This window comes from Danio rerio, chromosome 18 (assembly GCF_052040795.2).
Source record: "Danio rerio strain M-AB ecotype USA chromosome 18, GRCz13ab, whole genome shotgun sequence".
Taxonomy (NCBI): Eukaryota; Metazoa; Chordata; class Actinopteri; order Cypriniformes; family Danionidae; genus Danio; species Danio rerio.
Window position 1 is genome coordinate 11,355,415 of NC_141038.1, and position 13,223 is coordinate 11,368,637.

General features: G+C 36.0%; 1 protein-coding gene across 2 annotated transcripts in view; it reads left to right on the plus strand.

Annotated features, from left to right (window-relative positions):
- The window catches only part of hgfb (hepatocyte growth factor b), a 68,943-nt gene that overhangs the window by 20,337 nt on the left and 35,383 nt on the right, over positions 1-13,223 (plus strand). For both annotated transcript variants that reach the window (XR_015514745.1, XM_087292991.1), the window contains exons 5-8: positions 1,749-1,891; positions 3,985-4,105; positions 7,960-8,078; positions 12,147-12,312. Coding sequence is in view for 1 of the 2 variants with exons in the window: in XM_087292991.1 (XP_087149117.1) it covers positions 1,749-1,891; positions 3,985-4,105; positions 7,960-8,078; positions 12,147-12,312 (549 nt within the window). In the remaining variant the exon portion in view is untranslated. The remainder of the gene's footprint in view (positions 1-1,748; positions 1,892-3,984; positions 4,106-7,959; positions 8,079-12,146; positions 12,313-13,223) is intronic.

The following is a 13,223-nucleotide window of genomic DNA, read 5'->3' on the forward strand; positions in this document are numbered from 1 at the left end:
GTGCGGTGAACTGATGACCGTCATGGCCAATCACAGTCATTTCTGTTGAGTACTGGTAAACACAATTTTAAATCAGCGATGTTTAAGAACGCGTTCAGTGGCACTTAAATTTTAACGGGAAATGGACATTTTTAAAATTTTTGTATCAGGACAACACTATTACAGACAACCAGAGGGTGTGCTACAGAGGACTGCATTGTTTTATTGCTCACCTGGTTACAGAGGATGAAGCAGGAAAGCCCTTACTGCATATACCTGGTTTCATAAACTGAATCCTGGGAGGACACTTCAGGGTATTACTCTTAAAGAGATTGTGATTTTGTTTGATGCCTAATATGCATTTAATTGTTTAAATGAAACTTAACTGAATGATATTAAAGTGATGTTTACACCTTATCTGCATTTTGAAATCGTAGCAACAGCTGGAGGTTTGTAATTTACAGCATATTGTTGCAATGTTTACAGTACTGATCCTAAACTTACAGGTTTCTTCCCACCACAGCCTCACTTTAATTTTTTGGAATGGCGTGTGAAATAAGCAAATAGGTAAATTGGATGTATTGACCTTATTCTAAAATGCAGAAGTGCGCCTGTTTTCGCGATTGTCTTATAACTTCCGATTCAGTCGCCTATGGGAGAAATGACTAGGAATGATAAATGGCAGAAAATGGTCAAACTACTTGCTCTACTAACAAATGTTTGCATGACTATACAGACCAAGTAGAATAATATAATAAGAAAATATCAAATTGCAACATTAAGCAGTGTAACGAGCAGTTTTTAACGTCAAAAAATGAATGGAAGTGAATGAGACCGGAAGTCTCGAGCCAAAAGATTCAAATGGCAGCGCCCGCTCGTCGGCGGAGAATAAGGTGAATAGTGTATGTGTGAACGTGGGAATGTATGTATCCCAGAACTGGGTTGCAGCTGGAAGTGCATCAGCTGCCTAAAACATTATTACATTATTAGTTGGCGGTTAATTCCGGTTTGGCAACCCCTGCTAGATAAGGGACTAGGCCAAAGGAAAATTAATGAATGATATCACTTCATTAACAATATACTATCAACTTAATTATCATAACCATTTATAATAAGATTGGATGAAAGATAAGCCTGCAAATTGAGCAGTTCTATAATGTAACAAAAAAAAGTTTTTGTGTGATGCAGCTTTCAAAATGTAAAGAAAACACTCTTAAAACAACAACTCTCATAATGAGGGTGGCCTAACCCAAGCCCTTTGCAGTTTTTGACCTTCTCTGGCCTGAAGCTTTATACTACCCTATTCTCTAGCCAAAATCATTATTTGTCTACATGCATTTATTATATCAAACCTTTGTACTTTGTGAAAAAAAAAATGAAGAAGCTACATTTTTCCTAGGGCCAAACAGATTCTTGCATCGCAATGAAGTGTGGAATAGCATCTGCATTCTGATGTTGCAGATATAGTTAGTCATACCGCTCTTATTAATCTGCAAATTATTGAGATGTTGTTCTTGGCTGAAATTACAAGAAAAAAAATCTTCCATAAATGATTCTTATGTCATTTGTTTTGAAGCATTTGTTTCGACAAAAAAAAGCTAATACTTGTAGAGGATTGTTTATGTTTCTTTGCCACTGATTTAATGTGGTCATCAGTCTCTACTTTATGGAGCTAAAATGTCAAAGAGTAACAGCGTTTTAACAAAATTGCAGCAATTTAACTTTGTGTTTGATTCTACAAACCTCTCTTTCATATTTCATTTGATCAGTTTCTTACCCCAGAGGCACAAGCATCGAGATCTACGGGATAATTTATGTCGTAATCCGGACAACACCACAACGGGTCCTTGGTGTTTTACCACAGACCCCAAACTACGTCACCAAGACTGCAGCATCCCACAATGCTCGGAGGGTGAGTTTATTGTTTACCAGCTGTTCTTTCATATGCTGTACAGTTGCTCGATGTTAGGTTTATAAAGAGTGTCAATGTTTTTTTTTTTTTGGATAGTTTAGGAACAAAATTGTTAACTAAGCTGTTAAGTAAAGAATAAAGTACATCCAAGAGTGTGTTATTGTCAAATAAGACCTGAGAGCAGTGGAATGGAAGGCTGTTGCATTAGACTGATGGACAAAAACAACCTTTTGGATGTACTTTCTACCACTTAATGGCTGCTCGCATTTTTTATTATTTTTTTTGCTAATTCTTAATCACCACAGCAGCATGGTGCCAGTAAATGCTAATATGTGTGTGGAGAGGATTATACTGCATATGGCATTTGTGTGTGACTCATCATTTCAGAAAGGCTTGAAAAACTCCACAACAAATACATGGAATAAACTTGGTATTTTTGACTAATAAGCTGTATTTCAGCGTCATCTGTGTCTGTCTCCATCACTGACTGCTGTTTATTTAATAGCAGGAGAAGCAGACGCACTTGGGAATGATGGGTGGGGAGAAGCAGCTCATTTGCATTTAAAGCCGCAAGCTATAAAAACAGCTGTACTCAGACACCAAAATGGGCAGTTTCTGGAGGCTATAATAAATAATCTGACGGGTATTTTGTGCTGAAACTTTACAGACACATTCTGAAGACACCAAAGGCTTATTTTACATTGTGTAAATGGGGTAAAATAGGTGCCCTTCAAAGGCATTGTTTTAAGGAGTGATTTCAGCATCTTGTTGAATCTATGCCACAAAAATTAAGGCAGTTTTGAAGGTAAAAAGATACCAACAAGGAATACTAAATAAAATGATTAATGAGGGTACATCTTGGAAATTAAGAGATGTAACTCCTTTAAGAATGTTTGGCCTTGCATTGAAAATCTCCGACATATAACAGTACTATTCATGAGTATCTTGGCAAAGACAAGCATGTTGTTGAGATGTAGTGGAGACATGCGAGGTTACGTAAGAGAAGTTTCTTCCTTGATAAAATCTGTGAATCAGGGGACTTCAGAGACTCCATTTGCTCTCAATTTGAAGTCTAGAGGAAGTATTTAAGAAATTAAAACATCCCTTTGTGATATCTGTTTCGCTATTAGATTATCGTTTAAACTGTGGGATGTTTAATATGAGCATTAATGTATACAATGGTTTTCCTTTTTCTTTCATGTGGATTGCTAATTTATTGGATTTAGAGCTGTTGATGCTGTTATCTATTGAAGAAGAAAGTATTTGATTGTTGTGGTGACCGGGGATTTTCATTAATAGAAAGATGCATTGAGTTGCACGCAAAAAGAGGGGTTTTCTGCAGAGATAGTAATCAGGTTAACAAAGAACGTCTTTTCTTAGGGTTGCATGGTGAAATATGGCTGGGAGGGTTTGTTAATAAATTAGTTTCCCATAATCAAAAACACAGACACACACACACACATACACAAGGAAGTCACATCTTGCTTTCCTGAGAGTGGCTGACATTAACATCTGTTTCTACTACAGCAATCTGCTCCTTATAGTGTGTGTACTGTACAACTAATAACAGGATTAAGAGAGATGACTCTAGCTGAGGTGACCCCCATCTGCTGTGATATTTGGTTTGGTCCTGTAGTGACTAAGCTCTACACTAAGTACTGTAATAATTACATGTTTCTTTAACCTTTGATCGTATGAAATCTGTTAGAAGCATACTTCTGGGGTTAAATACGAGGCCTAATGGGTGGTATGTCTGCGTAGTAAATTGAAGCGTCAGATGATTTATTTTTGGACAATCTAAGGGTCACATGTGGCTTCATAATTGCTTGTCTTCTTGATAAATACGATTACAATCCCTGTGGATATTAGCGTTGGTGATTACTGATTAGGCTACAGTATGTGACACTAACGTGCATTCATTCACTACCAGCATTTTGCCTGGGTTACATTTTTCTAACCGTTTAACACAACAATCAGGGTTGAATTTGAACCCAGTTGACTCATCCTTTACATGCACGCTAATGTCACTCAGATGGGGTCTTTGGGGCATTGTCCTGGTTAACATTCTTACCAGACATGTTCTTTATCCGTAGTGGAATGTATGACGTGTAACGGAGAAAGTTATCGTGGACCCTTGGACCACACGGAGAGTGGCCGGGAATGCCAGCGCTGGGACCTTGAGGAACCACATAAACACATTTTCCACCCTAAAAGGTATGAGAACCAACACAAAATTGGAGATATTAGGAGAAAATCATTCAGAAATGTTTATGGTCTGGATTTTTATTTAATCAATATGAGTGTATAAGTGCATCTATAAAATATTTGCAAATTCATTCAATTCTCCTCTTACGTAAGGTTAGGTTCTTACTAAAACAGCCAAAGTAGATCCTTTAGCATAAATTGCAGACATGTTTTGGATATTATGGAGACTTTGGGCCAGTCTGGGGTGTGTTTCCCAAGGAACGACATAACTCGTGGCTGAACTATCATAGTATGATGCATCATTTGGGAAAAGAAGGATGTAGTAACAGTATTTCCCAAAACCATAGTTGCTTTGTTGCAGATTCATCATTTGAACCACGTTAGTTATATCGTAAAACATTAATAATGATATTGTAAACATGGTGGAGTAACAACTTATTCAGAGAAAAAGCCCATACTTTTTGTGCAAATTATTGTTTTGCATGCACATGCATTTTTTTAAAAAGTATATTAGTTTTATAACTATATAAAATAAGTATAAAAGGGCACACACAGAGCACATGTTAGCTTCTATTATTATTTATTTTTGCAATTATTATTATTATTATTATTATTATTATTATTGTTGCTATTATTATTATTATTAGTAGTAGTAGTAGTAGTAGTATTAGTATTAGTATTAGTATTATTATCATCATTATTATTAATTTAGGATTTTTTCTTATTTTCTTAATAAATAATAATAATAATAATATAATGATAATATAATGATAATAATAATAACAATAATAATTACAACAACAATAATAATAATAATAATAATAATAATAATAATAATAATAATAATAATAATAAAATAATAATAATAATAGTAATAATAATAATAATAATGATAATAATAATAATAATAATAATAATTATTATTATTATTATTATTATTATTATTATTATTATTATTATTAAAGTTTTGGCTAGAATAATTTTTTTAAGGTCAAAATTATTAGCCTCTTTTAGTGTAAAAATGTCTTGAAAAATATTTATTTTTTACTGTCATCATGGCAAAGTTAAAATAAATCGGTTATTGGATATGAGTTATTAAAACTATTATGTGTAGAAATTTGTTGAAAAAAATCTTCTCTCCGTTAAATAAGTCTGACTTCAACTGTATTTGCATGTTTCGCTTAAAATATGTATTGTTTCTATAGATGCAACTAAGAACAATTGTTCTCTGTCATGTCAAATTCATTCATGTCTTTTACAGCCAAAACAGTTTTTTTTTCATAAATATTCTTGATATGTTTTAAGAAAGGAATCAGACATCTGTTAAAAGGGTTTTTAAGAAAGCTGAGGGTCATGCATGGATCACTGGCCTCATGTCATTGAACGTGAACTATGGAAAACAGCTCAGCTGTGCTTTCATCTTAAAGTGATTGAAAAATTACACCTTGTTTTGAAAAATATTGCATTTTGTTTCATTATCTGTTGAACCACTTTCAGCAGAAGTAAGTTCCTTGCACATCTGTACTCAATTAGACACTTATTATGTACAGTAAAACAACTGAAACAGTTGACCACATTGCTACCTGGAGTCGGTTCTGAAAATTATGCTCATTTTACATGACCTTCCCATTGCCCCAGTTACATCTTTACTTGTTCTGGGAAGCAATAATATTGCTAATCTTGAAATAAATGACAGTTTGATTGAATACACTCCCTTAAGACTCTCTGAACACACAAAGACCTTTTTTTTATCATCTTAGATTGCATACATGGAAAGTACTCTTGCATTTATCCTAATCCGGAATGGCATTTGTGTGCAACGTTTGAAAATATTTGAAAAATCAATAAAGTATTTTCCCACTTGACCTCATGGGAACTGTGTCATGCCGGTTTGATATAAATCACTAAATCAAATGGCCGCTTTGTGTGAACCAACCCTAGAGGCAAACTATCTATGATGTCTGAAGTCTTTTTGTTTTTTTTAGTAGTACAAATAACTATAAAAACCCATTCAACACTAAATGAAACACTTTGCCCTTTGCATGACAAATATGTACGAGAAAAGTCCTAAATAAATCAGTTTAAAATTTACTTCTGAAAATGTTATTTTAGAAAGTATGTATGTAATATAACTAGCATGCACAACTGAAACAAGTATCGACTGTACAGTATATATAGGCCAGCAGCTAGCTCTATCCATGTAACTCTCACATGGTCGCTCAATGAAGCCAACCAGAGCTGCGTCCGGTCAGTACCTGGATGGGAGACCACATGAAAAAGCTAGGTTGCTGCCTGAAGTGATGTTGGTGAGGCCAGCCCAACCTGCGGTTTGTGTTGGTCCTAATGCGGCAGTATAGTGACAGAGACTCAATACTGCTCAGTGAGAGCCATCTTTTGGATGAGACGTTAAACTGAGGCAAAATGGCTGCCATTGCGTCATCCAGGTGAATGCTGCACACTGGTGGTGGATGAGGAGATTCTCCCCAATGTGTGTAAAGCGATTTGAGGGCCTAGAAAAGCGCTATATAAATATAAGGAATTATTGTTAATTTCATATATATATATATATATATATATATATATATATATATATATATATATATATATATATATATATATATATATATATATATAATTTTTTTATATACATACAGTGCTCAGCATAATTGAGTACTCCACATTTTGAAAATAAATATTTGTATCAATTTCTCAGTAAATATAGTAAATGTATTTTGGTGCATTTAAACAAAACAGATTTATTAAACAGATATATTTATTAAAGTAAAATTTTAGTCACCAAAGATATATAAATATTGAAGGATAATACAATTAAATTCAAGCAAAATATTGCAAAAAAAAAAATGCAAGATACAAAATCTCAATTAAATTTTTCAATTTTTTTTTTTTTTTTGCTTCCCTTGGGTTTACGTTTTTTCATTTGTATTTAATATTTTTCTATTACATACATTTGGGTGTACTTGTTTTTGGACTGTTATCGTAAGTTATTTTGTTAGATTAGCTCCAGATTTGGCTACAGTACTGACTAAGTAGCTTCCTATTAAAAATATTAATTTAAAAGATAGATTTGTGAGGGGTGTACTCATATATGCTGATTATATATATATATTTATTTTCTACATTATTACTGTTAAGTGACAAGACTTTTAAGAAGTCAAGAAGAAGTCAGACCTTACTGTTCTAATTAAATAATTAAAAATCAAGGCATAATCGTATTTTATTTTGGTAAAATTTGCATCATCTAAAGGACTTCACCATTTTATATTAGCCACTTCTAACACCAAATAATCAACTAGAAGTCAAGTTATTATTTGTCATTCCTAAAACATGGATAGGCAACAAGACTTTATCAGGTAGTGTGCGTGTGCACACAAATGTTCTTTAATAAACAAACATGTTTATGTTCTTAAACGTTCTTAAACTTAAACAGTAATAAAGTGAAAATATTTCACATATGATTATATAGTTTGAAAGTTAAGGTACGGTATTTGGGCGTAATAACATTTTCCAAAAAAGACAACATTTTTAACAACCCTACATCTGACATTCATTATCACATCACATGATATTTCAGAATTTATTCTAATACATATTTTAAACTCATTAAAACACTCATGAATTAAAAAGAAAGGAAACTTTGAACTAATGTTAAGTCTGTGCATTGCAGCAGCCTTCTGTCTTATTCGCTTTTGCAGAAGTCCTGCTCTACCAGTAGCAGAGAGCATGTTATGTATTTTCTGGAGTTTATTAGAATTTTATCCCGGCTGTAAATCAGTGGTGCTGTAGCTCTGAGATAGTTGATATGTGGCGTGTTAAGTGTGTTCTCTTTGCCCTTCCTATGACAGGTACCCCGATAAAGGTCTAAAGGACAACTACTGCAGGAACCCAGACGGGCGCCAGAGACCCTGGTGTTTCACCACCGATCCCAGCACTCCATGGGAGTACTGTAACATCAAACAGTGCGGTGAGTGTCCGTCTGCGTCTTATGTGTAAGATGAAGAGACACAGCGGAGAACAAAAAAAAAAAGAAGAAGCCGGAGAGAAACAGAATGAAAAGAGGCAGAGTTTGCCAAATTTACAACTTCCTCTTCCTGTAGCCCCGGCTCCCCTCGCGTTTGGGACCCCCACAGGAATGTTGTTTGTAGCCGGGAGAAGAGAGAGAAGAAGGTCCACCTATAAAACCCTCTCTCTCTCTCTTTCAGTAATGTGCCTGTGTGTTTATTTTTCCTCATCAGCGCAGTAGAGCGTTCCTTTATCTGCATGAGAGAGATGTGCTTGAGTTTCAAGTGCTATGTAAACCTTCCACGCTAAAGACGAAACACGCATGTGGGTTTCAAGCCCCAAGTGCGCTCCAACACACAAGTCCACGAGTGCCCAAAAATCTATTATTATTACGACACTCCCTCCTCCTTCTCCTCACACTGCTTTAGTTTATTTTCATTTGCAAGGCGATGGCATGTTGGTTCATATGGGAAGCCATGCAGAAAGTCAGACAGTCTTTACTATTTTAGACTGAGCCGCGGGGGTCGCATTTGTTTTTCAGAGCTATTTGGCAAAACCCACATCATAACCTTGAGCAAAATCCTGTGACCGATTCTCAGAGATCACCATCCTGGGAGGAACTTTTCACCATGCTTTTTCCTGTTTGGCAAAGCAACACCTTTTCACACTTCTCAGCATCTGAAAAAAAGCTGTGTTTAGCTGTGTATGGGTTGTCTACATATCAAGTCTGTAAAAATGTTTGGAAAGTGCGAGGTATGTGGCTTCCTTCACTAAATTCAGCATACTTTTGTGCTCGCTTTCCATTGCTTATATCATTGCTAGACAACCATCAACCATTCTCTTATGCTGAGTTTAGATTGCAGGATTTTAGCCCTCATTTTGACTCGCCGTCAGGTTTTGATAAATCGCTGACAAATGCCTGAAATCACAGGTAAATCGTTGCTCGTTCATGCAAGTAACAATCACACAGTGTGAACTATCAAAGACATGATCTGAGAGATTCAAATCATGCCGTGTGAAATGTGTTCTGATTGAATATAACATCAGCGATTACATACAGCCACGCACTGCTAGAGCAGCATCCACTAGTATGGGTATCTGCTGGCCAACGGGAGGCTGGGGGAGAAGTTAAAAGTGCTTCTTTTCAGTTTATTTGAACCCAAGAAATGAAGGAAAAACTAATGTAAATTTGGCAGGAGCACCCGTGTCTGTGTCATCTGAGCAATATCACAACCGGGTCGAAAAAGAAAAAGAATTGCTAACTCCTTTCAAAACCTACATTTTCTACCCCACTAAAGGCTTCCTTCTCATTATGTAGTTAATAACAAACGATATACTACATGACCTCACGTTGTTTCCATGTCATTTCTCTCATGTGTTTGATTGTGAGATGTAGTTTTTGGACCGAGACAAAGTTGTCTGCGATTCTTCCTATTGTAAAGCCTACAGTGTGAAACCCCCTGTCGCCGATCCATCTTACACTGTAAACACAGCAGCGACAAAACGCAACCCCAGATAGTCATGCAGTGTGAAAACATCCTTGACGCGACTACTTTGAAAGTTGTGCAGTCTGAACTCGGCATTAGAGAATGACAAATTGAAAAACCATTGCTGTAGCTTTGATACAAATTTTATTTATGGAGGAATTAAAAAAAAAAAAAAACACTAGTGTCCGTGTGCTCTACATTTGTCTGAGGTAATTAGTCTACTGTTATTACTGAAATGTGTGTAATCTATACTTTAAGAGTTCCCACTTATATATGCCTAGCGTTAATAGCAGGTTTGGCATGCTGTCCAGGGAGAGAACCCTGAGCTCAGAGATACTTGAGCCCAAGGCTTCCGCCTGGTCAATAAGCATTTAAGGGGATCCGATATCAGGTAGGTCTTGAGTGCTCTCCTTAGAAAAAGGAGGAAAAGGAGGAGATGTGGAAGGGGGGGATTCTTCCAAAACAACGATAGAGCAGTCGGAAAAAAAACTATCAATTTATTGTAAGCTTGAATCACTCTGATTGGATTATTAATGATTACAGATGAGCAGCCAGTCGTGCTCAATCATATCACATGCTCCACTTGAAATTAGTTTGTGAAATTTCACATGACACATGCAGTTGCAGCATTCTGAAAAGTTGAAATATTTTCAACTAGGGATGCATTCCAGTCTAGTTTTTTAAACTTCCCTTCATCACGTTGACACGTGTACCTCATTGATTACTTTACACAAGTGTCCACTTCTGGCTGAACATCTGAATGCGTTTAAATGGAATGCCCAAAACCCTTGTCTACTCAAAAACTACACTTTTGTTACTTCACAAAAAAGTGTTATGTGTTCAGAGATGCTCTTCTGCACACCTCAGTTGTAACAAGTAATTATTTGAGTTACTGGTGCCTTTCTATCAGTTCGAGCCTGTCTGGCCATTTTCCTCTGACCTTTGGCATCAACAAGGCATTTGCGCCCACAGAACTGCTCACTGGATATTTTCTGACCATTCTCTGTAAACCCTAGAGATGGTTGTGCATGAAAACTCCAGTTGATCAGCAGTTTCTGAAATACTCAGACCAACTACCATGCCACGTTCAAAGTTATTTAAATCCCCTTTCTTTATGCTCAGTTTAAACTGCAGCAGATCATCTTGACCTTGTCTGCATGCCTAAATCATTGAGTTGCTGCCATGTGATTGGCTGATTAGAAATTTGCGTTAAGGACTAGTTGGACAGGTGTACCTAATAAAGTGGCCGCTGAGTGTACATTCACATTTTTAAACTCCTTAATAAAGTAAAAAGAAAAAAAAATACTCAGTTACAGTCATTTCAGCCTTTGTAATTCAAAACTGCAATCATGTCATAGGATATTTTGAATAACAGCATTATCATCCAGTCACATTTCCATATTGATCAAGGTGCAGTTATTAAAATTTACTTGTGTCAAGTAAATTGTCTGTTACAGAAAGCATGGAGAAATTAAGTTTGAAGTGAATGCGATATGAACAGTAGTTAAGCTAGGTAAAAACATGAATAAACATTGTCAATTATGTTGAAAGTAACAGAACTTCCCTCATATAATTGCTGAATCATCTTTACCCATTTATTTACAGAGTGGACAAAACAGTGGTTAACTATAAGGAATGTAACTTGATAGTTATATTTATATTTAATTTAAAAATTATATTTAAAAGTTATATATATATATATATATATTTAATAAAATGTTTAAACATTTGTAAGGATTTCAGAAATCTAGTCACCCTACTTCTGTGAAAACCATCATAGGTGCATCTACTTTTACAAGAAGTGGCTTTCGTCCACTTGCAGAAGGAACAATACCTTTAAGAAGACTATTTGATACTCTATAAAGCTAAACATGCTTTTAAAACACACCATGCTCTTCTGCAGTAAACGCAGCAAGACTTTAAAACTCAGAATGCCTCATTGTTTCCAATTCTTAACCTTTGAGTTTGTCTTCAATACATTACAGCCTGAGTTAGCATTCTTTAGCACCACAAAAATAAAAAGCCAAGCTAGCATAATAACAGTACAGTACATAAGCTAGAATCAACTGTACTCTTTAAATCCTCAAAGTCTGTTAGACCAATCTGAGAGTTTGACTATGGGTTTTATTAGCAAGACTTGGCCTATATACTGCTAGCCTCATTAGCAGACTGAAGGTTATCGGAGGTAAACATAATAACTCTGTCTTCTAATGAGCGTAATTTATTGCAATGAGATGCATGGGCAAAAAACAATATAGATCTGTTGTGTGCTCATGAAATGCTTACGTTGTACCCTAAAAAAAGCTCAGTAGGCTACTGTTTTAGCATTTGTCACAGACTTAGTGACTGCTTTGACTCATTCAGGAAGCATCTCTCTCTGTTAAGCAGGATAAAGCTGTTGTTATTCCTCCCCAAGGCAGCGCAGTCTTACAGTTAACGTTGAATCCATGATTCAGTGTTCATCATGCCTAAGGAGGGATATTATGCTGCTTACTTTCTCACTCCCTTTGTCTTTCTGTTTCTGTTTTTCTCTGTTTGCTCAGATTCAGACAACAGTGGTGACGTTGAAAACACAACAACTTGTTTCCGTGGACGCGGAGAGGGGTATCGCGGGACGATTGGCATCACACCTGATGGAGTGACTTGTCAGCGATGGGATGCCCAGTTTCCCCATCGACACTCGTATACGCCACAGAATTACCATTGCAAGTAAGAAAGTACTCCTAAAGTGAAGTTTAATTTTAAACTAATTTCGAGAGGATCACATGCTTATGATTGCTTGCGGCTGGTCCTGCTGACTCCTGCATTATCCAATTTATGATTCACCAATCAGACGATTCCTAAGCCACTATAAATACCCAAAAGTTCCACATAACAACCATCTTCTTTTTGAAGATTCCTCCCTTTCACCCCTACCCCTCTTCCTGGATGGGTGGCACGGTGGCCCAGTGGTTAGAACTTCACTGGTTCTAGTCCTTACCAAACCAGCCAACGTTTCTGTGCAGAGTTTACACGTTCTTCCCTAGCTCACAAGTTAATTGACTGCCAAATCGGCACCGTAGACATGCTTCTAGTAAGTAGTTACCTCTTAAGAGCAATCATGATCTGTTCATTAGCTACTCCTGCAGCAGGAGAGTTCTCAAGATCTACCTAAGCTCAAACTCCTCTCTCGCCTTTCAAGCAGGAGGGAGCCCCGGGCTCATGGATCTTATGAGCTCGGGTCTCTCTTGAAGCATGAATGAATACAGTAGGTGTTTGTGTGTAGTTCAAAAGTGTCTTAGTTGGATATCTGCTGTATGCTGGTTCATGTTCATTCACAGCCAGATCTAGATGGTCTTTTTTTTTTAAGTGAATTAAAAAATTGACAACTGTATCATCATTTAAATCACCATCAAATGGTTTTAAAGCTCTATGGGTTTATTACTTCTGTTAAACACCAAGAGAGATATTTTTTCAACAAAGCTGAAAACCTTTAACCAATGACTATGTTTACATGTACATCAGTAATCAAATTACTCAAATTAAATTGCCTTAATCTGAATAAGATAATAATATGATTATGGTGTTTACATAAGTTTCTTTTTGCATGTTTCTTTCATGATGATGTTTTACTTGTTATA